Source organism: Alligator mississippiensis, chromosome 4 (assembly GCF_030867095.1).
Source record: "Alligator mississippiensis isolate rAllMis1 chromosome 4, rAllMis1, whole genome shotgun sequence".
NCBI classification, from domain to species: Eukaryota; Metazoa; Chordata; order Crocodylia; family Alligatoridae; genus Alligator; species Alligator mississippiensis.
Window position 1 is genome coordinate 113,398,050 of NC_081827.1, and position 26,136 is coordinate 113,424,185.

The 26,136-nt window shown below is 40.7% G+C and overlaps 1 protein-coding gene across 4 annotated transcripts in view; it reads right to left on the bottom strand.

The window, feature by feature from the left end:
• The window catches only part of FGD4 (FYVE, RhoGEF and PH domain containing 4), a 192,398-nt gene continuing 166,262 nt past the window's right edge, over positions 1–26,136 (bottom strand). For 3 of the 4 annotated variants that reach the window (XM_014608905.3, XM_006276345.4, XM_019489430.2), the window contains 11 exons: positions 22,370–22,508; positions 21,372–21,430; positions 20,251–20,397; positions 18,313–18,485; positions 13,865–13,895; positions 13,559–13,654; positions 13,052–13,177; positions 8,051–8,191; positions 6,095–6,235; positions 5,530–5,707; positions 1–3,679 (listed from right to left, as the gene is read on the bottom strand). In XM_014608905.3, coding sequence (XP_014464391.2) covers positions 3,480–3,679; positions 5,530–5,707; positions 6,095–6,235; positions 8,051–8,191; positions 13,052–13,177; positions 13,559–13,654; positions 13,865–13,895; positions 18,313–18,485; positions 20,251–20,397; positions 21,372–21,430; positions 22,370–22,508 — 1,431 coding nt within the window. In that variant the 3' untranslated portion in view covers positions 1–3,479. The remainder of the gene's footprint in view (positions 3,680–5,529; positions 5,708–6,094; positions 6,236–8,050; positions 8,192–13,051; positions 13,178–13,558; positions 13,655–13,864; positions 13,896–18,312; positions 18,486–20,250; positions 20,398–21,371; positions 21,431–22,369; positions 22,509–26,136) is intronic. The other variant, XM_019489428.2, reaches the window with a different exon arrangement.

Here is a 26,136-nt window from a genome sequence, read left to right on the forward strand (position 1 = left end):
TATCAGTCAGCAGTATTTTTTAATGATGCTTTTATTTTACAGGATACAAATTATAAGTATTGAACAGGAATTAAAGTGCTTAATTTTACAATAATCCAACTCCCACCTTTATGACCAAATATACATATGTTACAGAAAATATATACAGTATCTGCAAATATTTTACATTCATATATTTCTTAACCAAAAAAATTACCACTTAGATTTGCACAACTTTAAATTTTGCCTCTTTTTAACATTCTGCAATTCAATGCAAAACAAGAACAATTCACACCTCTTCAAAAGATTAGTATTTATACAAACCAAAACATTTCCCCTCCCTCTAAATCAAACTGCAATCAATGCTTCCATGATTAAGGGAGATCCTAATGCAATGCATGTAGAGTTGACATTACATACTAGGGCCAATCAAGTTCTCAAGAAAGTAAATATTTTAACTTTTATTGGCTGTAGTGCTCATAATAGAGGTATGTAAAATACAGCGGCCATCCACATTCGACACACTTGCCTGCCTTCATTAACATAAATATGGCATCTCTGCATACAAAACAAAACTTTAGTTGCAGTTTACCCCCCGCCTTTTTTTAAAATGTTTTCAAGGGTCTAGAAGGAAAAACTACAAACTGAAGTGGGCTAATATTACAAATTGACTGAATACTTATTTTATACCTGGAAATCACCTGCTTAAATGTTTTTAAAGAACAAAAGCAAGTTTACACTCATTTAAGTATTGCTAGGTAAGGGGAAAAAGAAGGAAATGTCCTGAATAAAAGTTCAGGAATAGTTCAATGAAGAGGCAGTACAGGAGGCATATTGACTCTGTTACTGGATTTTAGCTTATTTTATAAATCAATCAGAAACCATAAACATGGCATGCAAGTAGATCCACTTGTGTTGATTTTTACACTTAAGACATGACCAACATTGTCAATATATATTACCTGTATTTTTACTTCATCACAGTGTAAAATGCCGTCTGAATTAGATTGGTCCTGCCTGTTAGTTATAATGGTCTCTCTCTCTATATATGTATATATTCATTAAGTGACCATGTTATATGAAAGGGCAAAAACTGAAGCAGCAATATGACTGGCAGATTAAGTCTCATTACAGACTCAAGGATCAGTATCATTTACATTAACTTCTGTATGTCAATATGGGCAAGAATTGGAAATAAAAATCACAAGAATTTTTTTCTTACAGTTCATTTTTACCTTATCACACATAATAACTACAAACCTGGACTCACACATTTCACCAATTTATTTTTTTTTTTAACGTAGGCAATATTACTCATACATTTGTTATTTCCCTTCTCCATTCTTGTATTATTTGTTCTCAGGGACTTCTGGCTGCTTAGTCTCACCTACATTAAACCAGTCATTTCAGGATTAGTTCATTATCACAAATTAAGGATTATGGGCTTTATTAAACCCCCAGAAAATCAATTTGAAGTCAGATGTGGCTCTATGACTCCAAAGAACTGGCAGGAGCAGCAATGTGCCTAAAGACTGAGAGAACCTGGTTTTCATGCAAAGAACTGTACATAATATAGGACAAATATTGGAGCAGTGTAAATCATCACAGCTTGATCACCTCTAATAGAGGAATGCCAATTAACAAACTCACAATCTCTTCTGAACTTTTTCTTGGAAGTGGGTCTTTCTTATTGCTGAGAATTATTTCTATATAGAATAATTTTTTAAAAACTTTCCACAATGAGAAGGAATCTCTACAACTAGAGCTGATCAAATAAAACACATTAACATTATTTTTTTCTGAAATTCCCCGTTTAGTTTATTTTCCCCTGGAAATTAGAAATCTGACATTTACTGTACAAAGTCTATAGGTGGTCCTTAAAAAAAAAAGGGATTTTGAAAAAATGTCAACTCTCCCTCCCTCCACCCCATCTCATCAGGTTTCAAAAATACTTGATCCACTCTACTTAAGTTCCCCATTGAATCTTTGTCTGGTACCCATTTTACAATACATACACAGTTTGTGCCTCCTCTTCCATATTTAAATAAAAGGAAGAAATAATTCCTTATTTTACAAGAACCTTAATGATTTGTAATGCACTTTGAGTTCCAAAGGTGCTACATTCTCTCTCTCTCTCACACACACACTTTACAGTCATCTAATATTTTCCATATTCTGCTCCAAGGGGAAGAGAATGTTCTCTCTTCTCAAGGCTTGCTTTTTCCTGTGGATTTGGGGCATTTAAATATACAAGTACTCCTGTCAGAGTCAAGAGGCTAGACTTTAAACATATCAGCTGATGTAGATATGTCAAAGATCAATTCTTTTGCTATATTTATGTATTTTGTCCTTGCAAGACACCAGGAAAAAGAAAACGTTAAGTAATTTGGCACATACGTTTACTGCAAGATGCACACAGCCATTACACAATGCCTGGAATTCAGAGTAACTTATTGCATGCTGTCTCACTAGAAGGGAATAGATCTCCACAAGCTGTTTACTATAAAAAAGTTGAATAAATTTTTAGGTCAAAAACTTAACACTACAGATTTATACAACCGTAACAATTCAAAGCGAGCAAGGGCTTAAGTCTCTGACCACCCGCACTTTCATTCTGGCTTTTTTTTCCAATTTCCTAGATGAGCGAGTAAAGCCATTGAGGCTTGACTCGGTTCAAATAAAGCAGCTGCACATATTGAGCTGCAAGCAGCTTAGTATCCCTTGGAAAGAAAAGCAGACACTAACCCCTCTGCTCCTTAGTTTTCCTTACCTGTATAACAGGGATCACAGTGCCCACTTCAGTGCTTCAAATGGATGTTTGTGCTAATATTTGGGAAGTGCTTTAAAACAAAAAAAAAAGCAAGCCTAAAGCGCTGTATAAGTGCTATATCTTATTATTTTTGGTCCAGCTCATTCTTGGTGGAGTTCCCCCCTCCCCCCACTAGGCCCCTAGGCATGAATTCTACATGAGCAATGGTGCCTCAAGCAAGGTGCACTGACAAGGCTCCAAAACCAGGTGCCATCTCTGATACTCCTTTTTAGAAGGAGATGTCTAATGGCTATGGAAAAATATAATACAGCCCCAGACAGAGTTCAGCCTACACGTTTCCCCATCCCTAACCTGAATGATCCCAGGCCAGAGTACTGCCTGTAGAACCATAATAATACTACTGTGAAAGTGACTCCATTGTTCAAAACTTTCTGGGCAGGATGAGGAGTTCCACGTGGAGCTCCGTTTCTGAATACCAGCATGAATCTGGACATAAATGGGCCTATCATTTTTACTACAAATGGTAGAAGAATTTCTTTACACTTCCAAGGTATTTGAAGCAAAAATTGCACATTAGATATTTCCCTAAAACTACAACAAATAGGACTGCACACAGAACAGCCCAACTACAATGAATACTAAGGGAGAAATTCTGCACAACATGCACCAGGGCAACTTTAGGAAATCAGATTCTGGTCCTTTTGGTATAAAACCTAGAGTAATCCACTAGTCAGAGGTTTGCACAAGATTTTACACTAGTGCCACAGAAAGCAAAATCTGTGCCAGTAACATCAATTAAGTTGCACAGGAGTATGTTAGTACAGATTATTATATTCTGTCTTTTACTTACCCTGCCTTTTCTGTGCACTGGGCAATAAAGACTCATCTGGAATGCACAGGGGATCAGGAGATAATCTTTCATTCTTAATGCTAAATAAAGGTAATATCTGACTTAATGTCACATAGGGAATACAATTTGCATTATAGTAACTATTTAAAAAAATAAATAAATTCTTGACTTCTCATGTAAAGATGGGCCCCAATCAAAACTCTAGCTCCATCCCCAAGTTTGGAGAAAAGTGGATCCAAATCTAAGCTTAGTGGCTTGGGACAACTGCTGTTTTTTAGAAAATAAAAATTTTAGAAGAATTTTTTTAGTCAGAAATGGATCATTTAAGTTGGGTAAGTCCCCTACTTTGATAATTCAAGTAGCAAAAATGTAATCTTGATGTCAATAGTCTGAGAGCCAATCACAGCACATGCACTGTTTTTCTTTTCTATCCAAAAACCTACAGGGGAACCTTCTTAAGATGGAGCCATTTGACCCCCACATAAAAAAAAACAACTTCTAGAAATTGGGGTTCATTGTAGACTTAGTATTTAAAAGCTGACATACACATCCTTACAACTGCATGAAGGATCCTACTGAAGTCCATCTGAGCAAGGAATACTCATGCATGTCAAGATTTATAGAATCAAACTTCTTATAAGAATTAATGCAAGCAGGTTCCGCCTTACATGATGCACAATAATCTTTGTAGATAGTTGTTATAACTAACTGTTGTAATATTGCTGTTTTCATTTGTGAAAGTTTAAAGGTGTTATAACATATCCTTTTGTTCCAATAAGCATAAACGCAAAAAATAGATGATCTCCAAAGACCTTTGGGATCAACAGGTTACTTGCTGAAGCACAATCCCATATTTTAGCAACATAGTATCACACCTTCAAAAAGGTAGCAGATACAGGATACTAAAGAAAAAAGGACTACTCTTTTAAACACAACTAGAATTCAGAAATCCTTTACATGCCATTTAAGTTACTGGTACTAGTTTTTAAATGTATAAAAATATTAAGATAATTAATTGTAAGCTACTTAAAACAAATCACTAAACAGAATTCTTTTTTAAAATTTAGAACTTTTTCCTTAACTTTAAAGAGGAAACATGCTTTATTTTAAATAAATTATGGACTAATATGAACCTAATGTCATGAAGTCAAAGCAAAAAATCAAGTATAGTACAATTTGTTCTAATACTGTACATATATATTTACCAATATATTGTACTTATTTTGTCATAATTTAGCAATAAATTTATAGCTTGAAAACAATTAGATTATTTTCATAATAAACTGAATCCTTAAAAGCCAATATACCTGTAAAAGCAATGTGTTTTTTTAAAAAACAAAAAAAATGAATTCAATATATGTACAGCTCAGTGTATGTAGTTCTATAAACTAAATACAATACACCAAATTGTCCCTGTATATTTTTCATTACAGATCTATTTTGGCGATGTGGAGGTATATCTTTTATACTGCTGTGAATCCTAGCATATAAGAAAGATGTTTCAAATATTTGCATTCTTTAGGAAAGAAGCAAACTTTAACCCAATGGCAATCAATTTATTCAAAAGAGAAATGCATTGTGAAAAACAAGTAGTACACTAAAGTTAGTAGATTGTTGTGTGTTTTTTTTATTGGCATTCACATTTTTTTAAAAATTCCGAAATGGGTCTGTACATTAACTTTATTAATAGAACTTAAATATAAGAAAAAGGTCCCTAAAATGATCAGCATTTTCCCCCAAAATAAAGTGCTAAGATGTGTGTGGTCATTAAGAGAGTTTGCTTCTTTTGTTTGAAAAAAGACAGGTTAGCAAGTATTTGACTGGAATCTTTTACCATGGATTCTCAAGCTTCAGCATTCAGATTTTTTAGAAGATTCTGGCTGCTCTTCTAAGCTCAACTGCAGTTCGTTCTGGCATTTTGGTGTCTCACCTTTGACAGCTAGATTGATAACTTTCAACCATTTCTGTTTCAGTTCCTCACTGTCTGCAGCAAAGCTGTGCACAGACTTGGACTGGGTCAGTTTGAAGCTATGCGGGAGGTCAGCACTTCTGGGGGTGTCATCTACTGTATAGCCTAGTAGAGGAATCGTAGCCAGAGCTTTAACATCCTAGAAAAAAAAAGAAATAAACCTTGATCACAATAGGATTTTTTGTTGGAAAAAAGATTCCTTGACTGGTCAGAGATCCACCTTCCCCACCCCCCCCCAGTTCTCCAGTTACTTGACTTTCCCCGACTTCCTCAGTTCCTCAACAGGAACTGAGGAACTCCCAGTCTCCCATGCCTCCACGCTGGAGCCCATCCCAGGCTCCACAAAGAGGCATGGGTTAGCACAAGTCCCAGTGAGAAAGCCTGGGACACTGTGGGAGTCAAGGAACCTTATTTTTTATGGTGGCACAAACTAAAAAAAAGGCAACATGTTTCCACTGCTAGTTGTTCAATACAGGGAAAAAATGATTTTTTTTCTGTTTCCCTCTCCTTCTGTTTCTTTACATACCTGTGGAGCTCCATACATGTACAGCACAAGAGCTTCATGTTTAGGAATAACACACCATGCTTTCTGCCAAGGCTTTGATTTTTCCATGTACTGAAGAAAACTACATATGACACTGTTTCCAGAGACCTCAGCTGATTCAATCTAAGGAGACAGTTCACAGTGTAAGAAGGAAAATTTCCCTTAACAAAAATGTAAGATGTTGTAGAGAACACAACACAAAAATTAAAATACAACACCATCTTTTACATTTGTTTGTTCCAAATGCTGATACAATTAAAAACTGAGTACTGTAAAGTCTTATGATTGGGTTTATGAAGAATTAAAAATACAGTTCCTCTGGAGCAAGAAAGAAACTTAGTTCTTTCTTTCTCAACATTTTTAGAGTATGGCTAACAGAATCACCCTGCACACCTGAATTTCCTTCTGCTCAAATAACAAATTTGCTGTATATTTTAGTATCTGAAACACACACTTAATCTAACTTTGTGCCTATCACAATGTTATCTAAGTGCTAGTAACAGCCCTTCATGATTACTCTTCTATGTTGGCAGTAAAATCTTCATAAAAGCATCCAACAGAAGTGCATTTCCAAAGATAATGTATGAATGCAAGAATTTTTCTTGGAACTACCCAGAATTAAAAAAGGGAGATTAAATAAAAAGACGACTTGATAGACTGATTTATTACTGGGATTCAGCAGTCATACTTGGAACCTATCATAGGAAGAACATGACTGATTTTTGGAATTAAGATTTTATTGACATGAATTGGGATGAATGCAAGAAAAGTGATAATATTGCAAACGTTATCACCAAATGATCACAGTACCTCATATCTACCCATATATACTCTTCACGTCTACTCATATATATTCTTGATGGTTTGAGATACTGAACTTACCCTGCAACTTAGGCAGAATTTTGGAAGGGGTAGGAGGTTCTACTGGTAGTGGTTTTGAAACTGCTGATAGGCCTGTATTGTTTAATGTAGCCCCTCCAATATGCATTGGTGAATAGAGTGCAACTATGCTGTGAAACTTGCTACAAACTGAATCTACAAATTCTACAAATCACCATCATGTGTATCAGAATTTTTTAAATAATTTTTCCCAATCAATATTAACTTCTGCTGTTAATTTCTCCTGATGTTTAACCCCCAAAAAATCTATACCAGAATAATACATTTTTGCTACTCTAGACAGATTTAGAACTAAAATGAAGTATTGTTACGTGTATTTTCTTATATACACCTTCTTAATATCATCAGAAATATTTGAAATTCTTTCCATTTTGGCCAGGAATGTTAAAAGATTAAGCAACGTACTGTAAAGATTTGCAGAGACGTCCAAAATAACAACAACAACAATAATAATGATAATAATAATAATAGTAATAGTAGATTTAAAAACGTAAAGTTGCATATGCTATTGAAATCAAAGGGAAAGATTAGCTTTCTCCAAATATCACTGCAGCCAACTAGGATACGCTTAACTGATTTGCATATACCACAGCTTGGGTCTGAGGCAGGTGGGTACCAGGACCTGGTACCTCTCCCCCACCCCCTTCTTCCTGCCACCTGGTTGTGGCTTGCTGCAAGGAAAGCACCCATACCTGCTGAAGCCCCAAGTATCCGACTGGCATGGCAACAGCAGAGCTCCCCTTTGCTGAAACCCCAGGTACCTGACTGTGGTGGGTCAGGAGTAGAGCCCCCACCACCAAATGCTGCCAAAGACACAGCTCTGCAGACTGAATCTGGCCTGTGGGCCATGGGTTGCCAACCCTTAGCATGTGCAATCTGATTGAGTCACCTTGCTCCACACCTGAGTGTTGCTTGCTGTGGAGCTGGTAAAGAACACAATCATATTGGGCCCCTAGGACTCTACAGCCAATGAGAACCCAAGCTATTCTTTCTGCATTTAGCAAAATATGGCCTTTTAAAATATGCCTACACTTATACCTCCAAGATGCCTCTCTTCTTCTTTTCTTCGCTGTCTGTGCAACCGGTTATAATATGATAGCAGTCTTTACAAACTTTGTTCAATTTATTGCTGTCATATTCAAGATGAGCTTTATAATCCGAACATTTCCAGCAAACCACCTTAAGGGAAGGGAGGGGATGAGAGAGAGATTAAGCAAACAAAATTAAGCAGGTACGACTACAAGGTACAATATAGCATTGTGCAGCAATCTGAGCTGCATGAGTTAGCTAGGGTCCCAGAAATTGCAAAAGTGTGTTAGCACAGGACTCCACTTTGTTTGACTCACTATAAAGAACAGGCAGAGAGCTGCACTGTTGTAGCAGTATTGTTTCTGGGACCTCAGCTAGCTCATTTAGAACTAACTCGGGTATCTCTCTCTACCTGGGATTGTATTATTTTCTATTATATTTCACTGTTTCTTATTCTAGTTGCTGGCTTGAGCAAAATGTTAATAGGTTAATTTTAATTATTTTGTAATGTAAGCCTCAATTCAGGATGGGTGCTCAAACAACATGCTTACACTTGTGCTTACTAGTGGCAGAACTGTACTGTTACCAAGTGCGTCCACAGGTGGTATATAGAGGAATTACCTTCAGGGAAGGTTAGCTGTGAAATAAGCGGGGTTAATTCTGATGACTAAGCAGTTGCAGACCAAGCAGTGGCAGCACCACCAGGATGTGGTGGGGACAGCAGATTGCAAAGCTTTCCCTCCTGAAAAGCCAAATATATCCTTTGATGGTGCTGTGATATACTGAGTATACACTGCCACTATAATAAGCCAGCTCAGCCCCCAGCTGTGAGTCTACAAGTCCTCAATGGCACAGCAGACAGAAGAAAACATAAGAATCTCAACAGCTGCAAAGGCAGATGAAGACTACAGTGGAACAAGCTCTCCAATTTTCTTGGCCTCCTTGCCATTGGATCAAGGGCCCGTTCTGTCAAGAACCATTGGCTCCCAAACAACAGCTGCACCAGAAGTAATGCTGATGGAAGATCAGTGTTGAAAGACTCCAGGACCCAATCAAGCAAGACCTTTTCCACCAGCACTCAAAAAAACTGGCAAATTCCAATCAACAGCAATGGGAGAATATTGGTAGTGCTTGGGATGCCTTCAAGTCCACCATCATCAATGCCTGTGAAGAGACACTTGGATTCCCTGCCGAGAAACACCAAGCCTGGTTCAAGGAGAATGACAGGAAGATCCAAGAGTTGATGAACCACAAGCACAAGGTCTTTTGTGCTTGGCAGAACAACATCAGCACCATGTAAAGGAAATTGGATCTGCAACAAGCCAAGTCAGAGGTCCAAAGAAGGACCCACGATATAAAGAACAGATGGTGGGAAGACAAAGCCTTGTACGGTCCAAGCACTCAAGGACCAACCCCCTTGAGACCTAAGGATAGAGGAGACCCAATCAAGGAAAGGGGAGCCCTCAATGCCCATTGGGAGGAGCATTTTGAAGACCTTATCAATCAAGATTCTGTTGTTGATGAGAGTGTTCTCAATTCCACCCAACAACACCCAGTCAGAGATGATCTCAGAATCTCTCCAACCCTTGACAAGGTGAGGAAAGCCATTAAACAGATGAATAATGACAGGGCATCTGGAGCTAATGGAATCCCTGCCAAAATCTTCAAGCAGGGGGAGGAGGAGCTCACATCACAGCTCCATGCCCTGGTCTTAAGGATTTGGAATGAGGAGGAAATCCCAAATTACCTCAGGGATGCCACGATTGTGACAATCTTCAAGAAAAGAGACAAGTCTGACTGTGGAAATTAGAGAGGGATCACCTTGCTGTCCACCGCAGGAAAAATCACCGGAAGAACTCTCCTGAATCATCTCCTTCCACTTGCTGAAGAGCTCCTCCCAGAATCTCAGTGTGGGTTTAGGGTATGAAGAGACATGCCTGACATGATCTTTGCTGCTTGCCAGCTACAAGGAAAATGCCAGGAACAATAAACTTCTCTATATGGCCTTCTTTGACCTCACAAAAGCCTTTGACTCTGTCAACCAAGAAGTGCTGTGGAGAATCCTTCTGAAGTACAGATGCCCACTGAAATTCCTTACCATTCTTTGCCATGATGGTATACAAGCAGTGGTTCTCAATAATGGATCTATCACAGATACATTTGAAGTTAAGATGGGAGTGAAGCAAGGCTGCATCATTGCTTTAACACTCTTCTCAATATTCCTTACTGTGATTCCCACTGGAGTGGAGCTAAACTACTGAATGGATGATACATTTTTTAATCTCACCAACTTCAAGCCAAAACCAAGACCACCCCAAGTTTAATTATCAACCTCCAGTACACTAATGATGCTGTAGTGTGTGATCAATTGGAAGCAGACCTTCAGGCAATCATCAAAGTCTTTACCGAGCACACAAGAAAATGGGACTGACGCTTAACATTCAGAAGGCTAAGGTCCTCCATCAACAAGCTCTTAGTGAACAGTCCCCAGCTGTGGTAATTCAGGTTCACAGTGAGATTCTGGAGAACACTGAATATTTCCCATACCTCAGAAGCCATCTCTCAGAGAAGGCTGGCATTGACAAAGAAATCCAACATCACCTCAGATGTGCAAGTGCAGCCTTCAGACACCTGAGGAAATGGGTGTTTGAAGATCATGATATCAGATCTGAAATCAAGCTCATGATTTATCATGCAGTTGTGATCTCCACCTTACTGTATGGGGTTGAAATGTGAACGACATACAGGAGAAACCTCAAGTCATTGGATAATTATCATCAATGCTGCCTGAAAAATCCTTCAGATCCAGTGGAAAAATAGACACACCAGCATTAGCATCCGTTTGCTAGCAAACACCATGAGCTTTGAGGTGATAATCATCAACATCAACTTCACTGGGCTGGCCATATCATCTGGATATCTGACTCCAGACTCCCAAAGCAAGTTTTATTCTCCCAGTTCAGTCAAATCATAGTCAAGAGGAGGGCCAGGAAAATGCTTCAAGGACGTTCTCAAGGCCAACTTGAAAAAAATGCAGCATCAACATCAGTTCGTGGGCGACTGCCCAGGACCACCCCAAGTGGAGAAAGAGTCTGCTGTAAAGAACTCAGTACTTTAAAACCTTACAACAGGGTACAGAGAAGCAGAGTGGCATAAACACCATGCTGCAGACCGAATCAAGAATCCAGAGCCATCCACTGTGCATGAAAATAAGTGCCTGAGTTGCCATGGGTGACTGGTGCCTCCTGAGTCTGGGGGGGGGCACCAGATCACCGACGGGGGGGGGGGGGGGGCGGGCGTGGAGCCCAGCAGCTGATCCCCTAGCCAGCAGCAAAACCAGAAATGCACTTCCACCAGCACTTCCAGTTTCACGGCTGGCAGTTCCAGGGGGTGCACAGCTGATCTCAGGGGGTGCACATGCACCCACATGCATCCCCTACATGTCACCAATGTGAGTTGCAACAGAGTCTACTGATTGCAAATTGGCCTCATCAGCCATCTGTGGACCCCCAAATAAGATAATATGGAAGACAATCATCCTTGACTGCGAGGGATTGCCAAAGAAAAATAAACAACTTATGCTTAGTCACCAAAGCCCATCAGGACTTTAAACTGTGTATTAGGTCAGCATTAAAGAGAGAGTTTGAAAGTATAAGTCCCCCTGCTTTAGAAGAAGCACAAGAGGCATGCTTACAACGTAGTTCACTATACACTAAAAACTAAGAAAGCTTACACATCTTAGATTCAGTTAGTCTGTATGGTATATCTCTACCCTGACTTCTCCCTTATTTCAGGCTAACATGGTTATTTCTCTCTACCAAGAACTATAAAACAACACTATTTTTTGTAAAACAAAAATCATTCTTGCTCATCTTAGAGTTATCCTTTAAAAGTGATTAGTTAACAAACCTAAATGTACAGATTCATACATAGCTAGCTGAAAAATAGAGAAGAAACACTGAGCTAATTTCATGCTGCATCCTCATTATTTTTTTCTTTTAGAAAGATAATACCTTTTTGTTTTAAATAAAATAAAACAAGAAAGCTGAAATCTAAAATGCAAGCAAGAAAGGCTTTTGACTGAAAAAAGTATTTCCAACAGGAAATACTGCTTGGAGAAAAAACCCAGCATGAAAATTCAAGAAAGTAACAATAGTTAACTTCCTCAAAAAGAGTCGACTGGACTTGTGTATAAATGGAAACACTCCATGTACATCAAGAAAAAAAAAAAGTCACTGTATGCTTAGTCTCCTCCCCATGCCCATCTAAATCACTTGAGCTTTAACTGGTACCTCTAGCGTTATTAACTATCATTGAAAATCTCTTGAATTGCTATTCATTTCAGAAAGAAAAGGCTTTATCTTTGTTAATTCAAGTGGGCACTTGAAGACAAGAGAAAGGATTCCAAAAACCAATGGAAGAATTTGTCATCAGATCTGTGTGGCTGGCACTATGCCTGAAGTGCAGCACAAAGCATAAAAGGAAAGCTGTGAATGAAGTATTTCAGTCATGGTTATCGCATACATGCTTGTGCACCACACCACCTCTCTTTCTCTCTCTTTCCCTCTCCCCCCACCTCTACATACACAGACAGACAAACACACATGCATGCATGCACACAGTAACCAGTATAGTAGAGTTTAAAGTCAGGGCTTGCATCCCCATCTAGTGGAGAAAGAACCTGGTGATTTAGTTTTGCTCTATTACTTTTATTTCTAGTCAGACATAAAGCAAATAAGCTGGTATGCTCTGGACTGATAATTGAGGCATTTTGCATCTCTCGTAAGAAAAGAAATTTTGCTAAGAACAATTTCCAAGAAACTTAGCACAGTTCTTGCTGACTTGGTCAGTGAAAGACTCCTGTTCTAATATGCCTTCTACCAACAAACCAAAGGTTAATTGCCAAGATCTGTTGCACAAGACTCAGTCACCAAATGAGGACTTAATGTGCTGGTTCATATCTGTTCTAGATCTCTGGTTACTAGCTAGCAGATCTGGTTTTGCACTTACATGGCCACATGCTCGACAATGATGCCTTCTCCTTGTCAGTGCATTGAAGGACTCCTTGCATTTCATGCACATTGTTACTTCATTGTCTCTGATCCATCTTGGCGCTCTCTTCCCAAGCTCAGCATTCTGAAAGGGGGAAAAAAAAGGCCAATTGTTCAGTATTTTTAGTAGAGAAAATAATTATTCTCTTCCTCTGGAAAGGAAATGTTCAAGCTACATTTTGAAATCTGAGAAAGCAATAACTAACAAAGAAAGCAGTCAAAAACAGAAACCATTGCAAAAAAAGGCACTCCAACATTCATTCAAGAAAGAATGGGATTGTTCTTAGGGCATGGTTTGGCATCATGAACGGAAACGGTTGACCAGCAAAACGATCACTTTGTAATTCCACTGCTACAATCCTAACTCTGAACATACAGCTTCTGCCAACCTCCTGTAATGCACCATGTGCAATCAAAAATGGACAAAGCAGGCACTGGCATTACAAAGTAAAGTAACCCAACTTACAGAAACTTCAGCGGGCATGTCCTCATATTCTTTTGCAATAGCATTTCTGAAGGTTTCGTTCCTCTGCTGAAAAGCTTCTATGGTATTCTGAAGAGCCTGTAAATGCAATAGATAAGCATCTCACAAATACTACTTAACAGGTTCTCCAAAATGAAACTGCTCATTAACAAAAGGAGGCAAAATAGGAACTGTGATCAACAATTGATTAGATCACAAATTATCTTCTTTTCATATTAAATACCACAGGCACAGGCTCAAAGAGAAAACCATTGAAAGAATTAAAGTTAAGAATGTAGATTTGTTCACCTTTATCCATTCTTCCTTATCCTGTGCAGAACTGAAAAAAAATAAATAAAAGAGGCATATTAATTCAAAACTAGTTCAAGAAACATTAGTTTGTGGTGGCTAATGAATGGAGGAATAATTTACTACAGAATCTAAGAGGTATAATGGTCCCAGCCTATTTAAGAATCCAGCAAAGCTCAAAATTGTGCACTTAAAAGTAGCTTAGTTCTGGCTTCAAGACTGATGACTGCACTATTCAAATCTACAGGATTTTTCCATAATGGTAAGCAGATAAAGCCCTAATTTATCTACAAGACACAACCAAACAAAAAAACCCTACAAACCACAATTTTTCTATGGTACTTGGAAGCATGCTATTACCAGGAATTACAATTGCTAGTTTCATTCTCAGTGCCTGTTTAATCCTTGCAAAAGGCAGGGTAAAGTTGTACCTTATAGACTGACTAAATCAGAGAGGCATACACTTTTGTAAGGAACAGCTTAATCAGATGTTATGAACGGACTGCAAGGAGCAGATCTTCTATATAGAAAGCAGTGAGTTGAATAAAAAGGATAGGGAAGAGGGAAGGAAAAAGGAAGGGGCAGTGCTGAGAGAGGCAAAGATGGGTAGAAAACAAAAAAATAACAGTTAATCCACTGAGACCCACAGGGGTTATGAAAGATAATCCAGATGACAAGATAAAACTCCATAGTCTCTCCAGTCCTCTACCAACATCATTTACATCACCACCTGCTTACAGGGCCTTTCTGCTGTGTATACGGGACAGATGGGGTAATCCTCACATGAAAGAATGAACAAACACAGATATGACATCAGTTCCAAAAAGACAACCAAGCCTGTGGCTCTTAGAACACTTTAGCTTCTCTGGCTAACGTCCTTTAAAAAAACAACTTGAACTCAAAATAGTGGAACAAGAAATCATCCAGACTTGGGCAGGTGCAGGAGCTAGAAGCCAGAGGAGGGAGGGGGAGTCTGGTGCAGCCAAGAGCCATGGCTGGAAGGTTAAATGTGTGGCAGCCAAGGTGGGGTGGGAGAGGCGTGTGGGTAGGACTGTGCGAAATTTCAGCAGCCGTTTTGTTTCAGAGGTGTTTCAGCCCGTTTTGGTGCCTGAAACACTGAAACAAAACAGAAGGCTCCAAAACATCTCTGAAACAAAGTGAAACCATCCAAACTGTTTCGGCGATGTTTTGGAAAATTTCATAGTTTCGGACCTTGCAGAGAAACAGAAACTAAGAGGAAGGGGGAAGAGGGGTGGGGGAAGGACTGCCCTGATATTGACATCTGTAGCTGACCTGCGTCTACAATCTCTCCCTGAGGTCCCTTCCAATCCCAATGCTCTGGGGAGGGACGGCAGCCTGCTGTCATCCCAAAAGCAGATCCGGAGGCCTGCACCCCCTGGGAGGAGTCTGGCACAGCCCCACAGCCCTCCTTTTAAAGTGCCAGGAGCCTGGGGCCGGGCAGGGGATGGGGCTGGGCAGGGCAGCCATGGGGGCTTCTCCTGTGGCTCCCTGCACTGGGGCAAAGGCAGACACAGCTGAAGGAGCCGTGGGAGAAGCCCCCATGGCTGCCCTGCCCAGCCCCAGCCTCCCAGCACTTTTTTTTTTCAAAGCCCCACACTCACCATCTGTAGCAGTGACGATCAGGGCCTCTGAGGACTCATGGCAGAGCCCTTCCCCTCCCCACCCCAGCCTCCTAGAGGCCCTGATCACCGCTGCTGCAGCCAATGAGCGCGGCCTTAAAAAAAAAAAGTGCTGGGAGACTGGGGCGGAGCAGGGCAGCTATGGGGGCTTCTCCCACAGCTCCCCCTGCCCAAGGAGTGACAGGCACATCCAGATGAGCCGCGGGAGAACCTTCAGCCACCCAGCTGTGCCTGCCTCTCCCTAGCCAATCCAAATTTCCGAATCAGCACCAAAACAGCGTCAAAAAACTCTGAAACAGGTTTGGCCAAATCAAAATGGAACAGTGATCTGAAACACCAAAATGAATCACTGTCCCCCGAAATGGCTGAATCCGAAACTGAAACAACACATAGCTGTTTCACACATCCTTTGTGTGGGGGGGAAAGGGGTTGTGCAAATTAACCTCTCGTGGCACCAGCTGGATAGTCCTGGTCTATAAGGTGCAACTTTACTCTGCCTTCTGCCTAACTTCAAACAAGCATGGATAACTATCTCTCTGTTTAATCCATGCCATTCCACAGGGATAAAAAATGGACCAGACGTGGTGCAAAGTGAAATCAGGCTTGTCAAAGCAGGACTAAGCCACCCAACTGGACTCATGGGGGCAAGAAATAAAGCACAAGAAATACAAAACCATACTCTAGCTTTCAGACAAACAGTAAGGTTATGAATGGATTTATATAACAGGATTGCCTGAGCTAGCAGAGGACTGGACTCTGCATATGGCAACACAGCACAGTGTAATGACAGATAGAAATACCCAAACCAGCTCTGAATGATCTAATTTATGCTCTGCCAAGGCTTTCATAGATTTCATAGACATTAGGGCTGGAAGGGACCTCGGAAGATCTTCGAGTCCAGCCCCCTGCCCAAAGGGCAGGAAGTCAGCTGGGTTCATAGGATCCCAGCAAGATAAGCATCCAATTTGCTCTTGAAGGTGTTCAATGTGGGCGCTTGAACCACCTCCGGTGGCAGGCTGTTCCAGACCTTGGGGGCTCAGACAGTAAAGAAATTCTTCCTTATGTCCAGCCTGAAACGGTCTTGTAGTAGTTTATGACCATTCGACCTAGTCGTCATCCCTTGGGGCGCTCTGGTGAACAAACGTTCCCCCAGATACTGATGGTCACCCCTGATAAACTTATAGGTGGCCATCAGATCACCCCTGAGCCTGCGTTTTTCCAGGCTAAAGAGCCCCAGGGCTCTCAGCCTGTCATCGTAAGGTCTGCTTCCCTGACCTCTGATCATGCGCGTGGCTCTTCTCTGGACTCTCTCAAGCTTCTCCACATCCTTTTTGAATTGTGGAGCCCAAAACTGGACACAGTACTTCAGCTGCGGCCTCACTAAGGCCGAGTACAAGGGGAGAATGACATCCTGGGACTTGCTTGAGAAGCGTCTATGGATGCAAGCCAGCGTTTTGGTCGCTTTACTAGCCGCAGCATCGCACTGCAGACTCATGTTCATCTTGTGGTCAACGATGACCCCCAAGTCTCTTTCTTGCATAGTGTTGGCCAACATAGCACTGCTAAGCCTATAAGGATGCTGCGGGTTTTTCTTCCCAAGGTGGAGAACCTTGCATTTATCGGCGTTGAACACCATCAGATTCTCGTCCGCCCACTTGCTGAGCCTGTCCAGGTCAGCCTGGATCACCCGCCTGTCTTCTGGTGTGGATGCTTTTCCCCCAAAGTTTGGTGTCATCAGCGAACTTGGCCAGTCCACTTCTGACTCCAGTGTCCACATCATTAATGAAGATGTTGAACAGTATGGGTCCAAGGACAGAGCCCTGGGGGACCCCACTGGTCACAGGACACCACGATGAGTGACTTCCATCAATTACTACCCTCTGGGTCCGACCCCGGAGCCAGTTTTCCAGCCAGTGGATCGTGGAGGACCCAAGGCGACAATTGGCCAGTTTCTCTAAGAGGTGATTATGGGTAACCAGGTCAAAGGCATTTTTGAAGTCAAGATATATGACATCAATCTCTTCTTCCTTGTCCAGGTGATAGGTCACCTGGTCATAGAAGGTACTACCCTTTTCAGCAGGGTACTACCTTGTGCTACAGGGATACACCCTATGACCAAGAGTTCGCTTCCATGCCTATGTTTTTATTCATTTCCAGTTACTGGTATGCAGTACTGTGACTAAAGTGGGGTGATAGGGCAACTGCTCCAGGTGCTGACGGGGGCAGGAAGTGAAATGAACAGCTTTTGTTACAGTCACAGGCAATGCATAGTGGGGGCACATGCCCCCCCTGAGATTGGCCGCTGCTGGCTTCTGGGAGTGGTCGCTGATTGCCACACACACCCCCCCCCCCCCGCTCGCAAATGCAGACATGGCTACCAGCGGCCGTGGGCAATCCCCACTCGCTGATGTAGATGCAGCCTCCAGCATCTGTGGGCAGTCCCTGCTTGCTGCTGCTGACACAGCCGCCTGTGGGCAGTCCCCGCTCACTGCCATGGTACCCACCCCGGTCTCAGGACACACTAGTCATTCATGGCCACAGCTGTATGATTGTGATTGCACCAGCAGCAATGGCAAACCGAAGGTGCCACTGCCCCAGCGTGGGGCCAGCCACCAAGGGCACCCTGCCACATTCTTACACTGCTGCTGGTATTCATCAATCTGGACTACTTCATAAACTAATGATTTAGCAGTAAACTATGACCTCACAAGACCAATCAGCCTGGTTTGTGTGTGTGGGTATGTACTTCTCTGTCTCTGTATTTTGGAATTTTTAATGCTTTAGAACTAGACCATACGGTTCTCTTACCTGGCTTGCAACTCCAGTGTTCGCTCTTTTCCAGACACTTGGAACGTGTGTGGATATTCTTCATTGTGAGTTTCTATAATCTTCATACCATCAATGCCAACTCTTGTTCGAACAGAAAACTTTGATCCCACCAAGCTGAATTTGGGGACACAGTACAGCAACATATTGTTGAACTGTAAAACAAAAAAACAGCCCCCTCAAAACTGACACATCATTAATTCAAACGAAGACCAGGCATTGCACAATATATTCTTAAAAGGCGAATGATACCAGCTACTTACAAGAAAAAAAAACAATTTGAGTGTGCAAGTAACTGAGCCAACCTGATCACAGTTCAATATTGAGAATATGTTCAATTATGGGGTTAAGACAACTGGATAAATGGTCTTTTCTATAGTGTATAACTTTAAATTTATATTACATTAAAATTACTTTAGCTCTGAGGGAATTTTTAGTCTTGTATCAGAAGTAGATTGATGTTCCTTCACAATTATGTTAAGAATAAATCAAATCCACAAAACGAAAAAAAAAATGATGAGACCCAATAACAAAGAGGATGCAGACTTATTTCAAATGTAGTGCTTTTAAATAAATTTTAAAAGATCTCAAACTTCATCCCAGAGTTAGAGCCATTAAATTAGAGCCATAATGCTTAACAAATTTTCTTGTTATTAATTATTATTATCGCTTATTTAAATGATACTTCATAGATGCATAGTCTCCCCCATTAAAATGATTTAAGGACTTTTAAATATTTTTTAGAGCTTCAGTAGTCATACCGAAAAGGGGACTGCTTATCTTTGGAATACATTTTAAAACCACTCGCAAAAAAGAATCATTATGGACTTGGTACAGCAGCTGGTGAAGGATTCTGCACAATTCCTTTGATGTTCTAAGCCACATTTATGTCAGCTGAAATCTGTATCGTAGATATGTCGCATTTGAATCTCTCTCTAAGCATATACATCCCTCATTTTAATCTCATGTCTAGCCTGGTTCAAAGACTTCTGCTATAGTCATTTATTCCTTTGCTGAAAACACAAGTGAGAAAAAAAATCTGCCCCTCAGGAACTATGTATTTCACTACCCAAAAAACATGGGCCAGCCAGTGGGTCATGAACAAGCAGCAAAGGTCAGGACTTGAATTTGTAATGTTGGGGTTCTAGAAGGAGTGAACTGCATCAAGCATTTCATAATGGAATTAAAAAGCATCATAGAAAAGAACCAGAACAAAAATCACTGAGCAAAAACGATGGCGGAAGTGAGAAGCATTTTTAGAGATGATATAAATTGTCTAGCAATGCTACTTTTCTATGCATACAGCACTTACTTGGATAGTAATGTAAGAATGTCAACATCTACTTTATTGTTACTAGACTTGTAAAATACATGCATATTCAGTTAGACTGCTTGCATAGCATAGCATAGCATAGCCCCTGGCTTGTTTACTTTTCATTCCATCCAGGAAGAGCACACACCAACTGCTGAAGCTTCCTTAGCCTGACGAAGGGTTTTTGAACCCGAAAGCTTGCTTAATAACTATTCTCCAACCATTTGGGTTGGTCTAATAAAAGATATCAAATTCACCCAAGGAACCTTGTCTGCATAGATGAATAATTTTATGCCAATTCATTATTTTAATACAGTTTAATAGTGTTATGTTAGCTTAGACTCTTTAGCATGTGTTTCCTTTTCATAAAACAGAAGGAAAACACTCGTCCTATGCCCTGGGTGGCTCTTAACATCACAGAAATTCTATGAATAGAAATGAATAGCTACTGTGACAGCAACTATAACCATAAAAGATTTCCTGCAAGATGTGTAATTGGACCTGAACTGAATTTTATTCAAAACAATGTATCCTTGACATTTTTCTCTATATTGTATATGTAATCTTTCTGCAATGTTAAGCAAGGAAAATCCTGGCACAATACTTACTAAGAATAAGTATCGCTCTTGGGCTGATGTATTACGAGCAGCTAGTTTAAGGATCTGTCCTTCTTTGATAAGCTCATTCGAGGGGTTGACTATATCTTCTTCTTCTCCCAACATCTCGTATATCTCCAACAGCTTTTTTAGATTCTCCTGTTCAACCAAAGCAAAATTAAACAGTTTTAATTAATTGCATTTATGAATAAGGGATCCTATCAGTGTCAAAAGCTGATTTTGTTTATTATTATCTGACTCATAAGAGTATTGAGATCCTTATGTTTAAATACAGAGCCATTCAATTTAGCTACCAGTATTCAAACCCTGAGCCCAAAATGTTTTTAAAAGACTAAAATTAATATAACCAGTATTTTTTAAAGCTTTTTACAGAAATTCCAAAACATCTCACAAATATTTAATAGATTATATACCATAATCCCTCTGTAAACAGGATCTTCATTTTACAGATGCAGAAACAAGCTCTGAAGGGTTAAGTAACCATTCATAAGGTCACACAGTTCATCTAAATTAGGAACAGAACCCAACTTTTCCAACTTCCATTCCCAAGGTTTAATTACACGACCATATTTTGCCTAGCATGATCACTGATCATAAAGGTTGCCTATACATGTACCGGGGGGAGGGGGGAAGGGGGGGGTGTTTAATTAGAGTGGTTCTCAGAGAGCCACTGGGATACCCATCACGTGTATTAAGCCCCTGCACATTTCAAAACAGCTGCAGGATGCTTTATCTAAAGCTCATTTGATGAGGTTTAGATAAAGTGCCCTCACAGCCATTTTGAAAAGCTCGTGTACTTAATATATGTGATGGTTAGGCAACGCTGGGACGTTCTAATTAGAATGGGGAGCAGACTCGATTAATCTGTCTGCTCTGACATTCTAATCAGAACATGAACGAGCACATCGATAGGCACCCAAAAAGGCTAATAGTGACCTCTATACTTTGGAGTAGAGAAACCAAATTTTGCCAATTCACCTGTTAGAAAAATTGGTATTCTACAGATTTGGTAAAATTCAATTCACAGAGCATCTTAATTTACATGGTACTTAATGTACAGTACTAAGAACACAGGGCTACAAAAAAAAAGAAAACGCTTAAAAGCCACCTACCATCTTTCGAATTGCACTATTGGAGTGACTTGCTGCTGTGGATATAATCTCCAGGGATTCTAGACACAAGAATGGCAAACAAATTAAATTTCATAGTTATGTGCTGTTAATACTCAAACCACTAGCTCAAACCATGAAAAGCATACTTACAAGTTTTCTAAGGAAGTCAGACTCCACAAACTTCTCTCGTTATCAATATAAAGTAAATTACAGTTTAGCCCGCTAGAGTTACAGAAGTTAGAGCTAATGGATTCAGGAAAACTAAACTGGAATACTGGCCAAATTTAACCAATTATTTCCAGATACTTGTAGACTGAAATTTTAAACTTAATTAATTTGAGAGCTTTTACCTAAAACATGATTCTAGGTGTCATGGTTCCTCCAGTCAAGAAACAGAAACATGCACTGTGACTTCTGTAGTCGGTGAAACCAGCTCAAATTATTTGATCAAGTTCACTGGCAAATATTCCTTAATTTTAACAAGTCACAATCCATTCTTACAGAATTTAAGCATGGAAAAATAAAACTTGAAAATGAACCCACTTTTTCACAGAAACTTGTATTCTTAAAAACAAAATATGGAACCCAATTCCAAGGGGTTTTGTTCCTGGCAAAAGCATTTCTGTATAAAATGGTAAACAAAATGTATTTCTACACCAAAACACAAATTTAATCAAAATTGTGTGCATTGGAGGGAGGGGGGGGGGAATCATGGGTAACAAATAGAATGTCCATGCATTGCATTGTGTTCCTAGATAGAAAACGGGGGGGGGGGGGGGAAATGAACTGTCCAAATGCAAGCCCTGAAATCAGCGTGAACCACAGATCGCTTTTCAAAGAATCCTACACCCTCATACCAGAAATCATTGTCTAAATTTTTCAGCACTCCTTCATTCCTTCCTCTTGTGCTTGCTAGATTATCTACATTTTACAGCATCCTTTCATTACTGCTTTTATTGCTATATATTAAACCAGCACACAATCCAGAAAATACTTACTTTCAGCATCTTTCCAGTCTAGGGAATCTTGAGGCAATTTCCTTAGGTAGTCCTTCAGAAGCATCTCATAGCGTGGTATACGTTGTACTGGTTCTAGCATGTGATGTTGCAATGTCAAACTGCCACAGACTTTTTGCTTCTGTAGAATTGTAAACACATTAACATCCTCTCAGCAGGTGAGAATATTTTTTCATCCCGTGATAAAACAAGGCTTTGGCAGGTCTAACACACAGGAATATCATATTTTATAAAGGGCTACAAAGTAGATTTCATATACAAGCACTTGCAAAGGTATGAACTGGATTCTACTACTCTATTGACTCAAATAATTACAATTCTATTTGCTTTAAGAATAAATAAGTTGGCACTTGAAGCATCAAGAACTAGTGTATCTTTTTATCCAGCAAAAAGATTTCTATAAATAGAAGGATCAAGGAACACAATGTTTTTCCTTAGATTTTTGAATATTTGTAACTATTGTGCTCAAATATCTAATTAGCTTAACATGAGAATAACGGTCATTAGACTCTGCTACTCATGCAAAATAAAGTTCAATAGCAACCAGCTATAAAGTTAGTACACATTTTTGAGGCCTACGCTTGCTAGCACCGCTGCTGAAAGACTTGGGGATCATGATTGACCGCAAGATGAACATGAGCCACCAATGCGATCTTGCAGCTGGTAAGGCAAACAAAACCCTGGCTTGCATCTATAGATGCTTCTCAAGTAAATCTCAGGATATCATCCTCCCACTGTAACTCGGCCTTGGTGAGGCCGCAGCTGGAGTACTGCATCCAATTCTGGGCTCCACAATTCAAGAAGGATGTTGAGAAGCATGAGAGAGTCCAGAGGAGAGCCATGCGTATGATCAGAGGGCAAGAGAACAGGCCTTATGAAGACAGGCTGAGAGCCATGGGACTCTTCAGTCTGGGAAAACGCAGGCTCAGGGGAGACCTGGTGGCTGCCTGTAAGTGCACAAGGGGTGTATATCAGGATCTGGGAGAACATCTGTTCACCAGAGCGCCCCAAGGAAAAACAAGTACCAATGGTCCAATGAGGGAGGTGATGCTCCCCCTCTATGCAGCATTAGTCAGGCCGCAGTTGGAGTACTGTGTCCAGTTTTGGGTGCCGCACTTCAAGAAGGACACAGAGGATCTGGAGAGGGTTCAGAGGAGGGCCACTTGCATGATTAGTGGTCTCTGTGAAAGACCCTACGAGGAGAGGTTGAAAGATCTGGATCTCTTCAGCCTATACAGAAGACAGCTGAGGGGTGACCTTGTAGCTGCCTATAAATTTATCAGGGGAGGTCAGCAGGGAATTGGGGATGTGCTGTTTACCAGAGTGCCCCAGGGAGTAACTAGGAATAATGAGTGCAAACTAGTGGAGAGTAGATTTAGGTTAGACATTAGGAAGAAATTTTTTACAATAAGGGTGGCCAGAGTCTGGAATGGGCTTCCAAGAGAGGTGGTGCTATCACCTAACCTGGAGGTCTTCAAGAGGAGGCTTGACAATCACCTGGCTGGGGTCGTCTGACCTGTCCTCTTTCCTGCCAGGGCAGGGGGTTGGACACGATGATCCATTGGGGTCCCTTCCAACTCTACAATCTATGAATCTATGGTCATAAACTCCTACAAGACCATTTTAGGTTGGACATAAGAAAAAATATCTTTAGTGATCAAGCCCCCAAGACCTGAAATAGACTCCGTCCAGATGTGGTGCAGGTACCTATTCTGGACTCACTGAAGAAATGCTTGGATGCTTATCTTGCTGGGGTCCTTTGTCCCTAGCTGACTTCCTGCCCCTGGGGCAGGGGGCTGGACTTGATGATCTTCGAGGTCCCTTCCAGCCCTAACGGCTATGACATCTATGAAACTTTATAGATGGTTGGAGCTTTTTATTGTGTGATTGCTACTCTGCACATGTAGATGGTCTCAAGGAAATTCATAGAATCATAGAAAATTGGGGTTGGAAGGACCTCAGGAGGTCATTTAGTCCAACCCCCCCCTGCTGAAAAGCAGGACCAGCCCCAACTAGATCATCCCAGCCAAAGCTTTGTCTAGCCAGGTTTTCAAAACCTCCAAGGATGGAGCTATCACCACCCCTCTGAGTAACCGGTTCCAGTGTTTTACTACTCTCCTAGTGAGAAAATTCTTCCTAATATCTAACTTAAACTTCCCTTGCTGCAACTTGAGACCACTGCTCCTTGTTCTGTTATCTGCCATCACTAAGAACAGTCTAGCTGCATCCACTTTGGAACCCCCTGTTCAGGTAGTTGAAGACTGCTATTAAATCCCTCCTCAGTCTTCTTTTCTCTAGACTAAATAAGCCCAGCTCCCTCAGTCTTTCCTCATGAATCATGTTCCCCACCCCCTGAACCATTTTTGTCACCCTCCACTGGACTCTCTCCAATTTGTCCACATCTTCTCTATAGTGGGGTGCCCAAAAGCTGAACACAGTACTCCAGATGCAGCCTCACCAGTGCTGAATAGAGGGCAATTGTCACTTTCCTTGACCTACTGGCAGCACACCTACTAATGCAACCAAGTATGCTGTTAGCCTTCTTGGCAACAAGGGCACGCTGTTGGCTCATATTCAGCTTATTGTCCACTGTAGCCCCCAGGTCCTTTTCTGCAGAGCTGCTGACCAGATAGTCAGCCCCCAGCCTGTACTGGTGCATGTTCTATCCTAAGTGCAGGACTTTGCACTTGTCCTTGTTCAGCCTCATGAGATTCCTTTTGGTCCAATCCTGCAATTTGTCTAGGTCTCTCTGAATCCTAGCCCTACCCTCCAGCGTATCTGCTACTTCCCCCACCCCAGCTTGGGGGCAGGGGGTGGGGTGGGGGGAATAACTGCCCCCACTGAGCGGGCAGTTAACTTCTGCTAACTTCCTGAAGGTGCACTCTATACCATCTTCCAGGTCATTGATGAGGATATTAAACAAAACCAGCCCCAGGATTGACCCCTGGGACAATTAACCAGTGAACTGCATGATATCTGTAACTTGTAGAGGGGGCCATTATGATAGTACATACGAACAAGGCACAGTTGTCTTTGAAATTAGACTGTAATAATACACACATGTATAAGAAATGCTATCTTTCAGTGCATAGTTATCTATGATTTAAAAACCAATAGCAGCTATTTTAGAAACATTTCATATATTAGCACTAAAAGTAACACACAAAAATTGCTTGCTGAGGACCACTGTATTCTGCTAAAATTGTATTGCACTGTAGGATTTTTTTTTTTTACCTCTGTAAACTGGATAGGTTACCTGTGCTAAGTCTCAGCCAAAAAAAATTAAACCATCAATAGAGGGCAGTGGAGTGATGAAATTAGACCCTTGGAAAAAAAAAAAAATTCATTCCGATGGTTGTCAGCTTCACCTTTAGATGCTCAACCCTTGGGACTGAACATCTGCACCAAAACTGGATGTTCTAGAAAACTGCATTCAGGCTATCTAGGATGAAAGTTTGGGAATGTACAGGTTGGTTGGCTGTGATGTGCAATTAAAACAAAAAAGTGTTATTTAATTTTTATCTCTCAAAAAGAGGCAAAGAAATGTATCCTCTTAAGCTTTTGCATTTGTGAGTTGCTCTAAATAATGTTTCACTGAAGAAAAAAAAAACATGAGCAAAGGGTAGATATAAGAAAAACCCCCAACATTAAGTGGACAAAACAGAAGCCATGCCTTCTGCTAAAGGTCTTGGAAGAAAGTTTTAAAGAGGAAGTATAGTATCGTAAATTCAGAACATACATACATACTG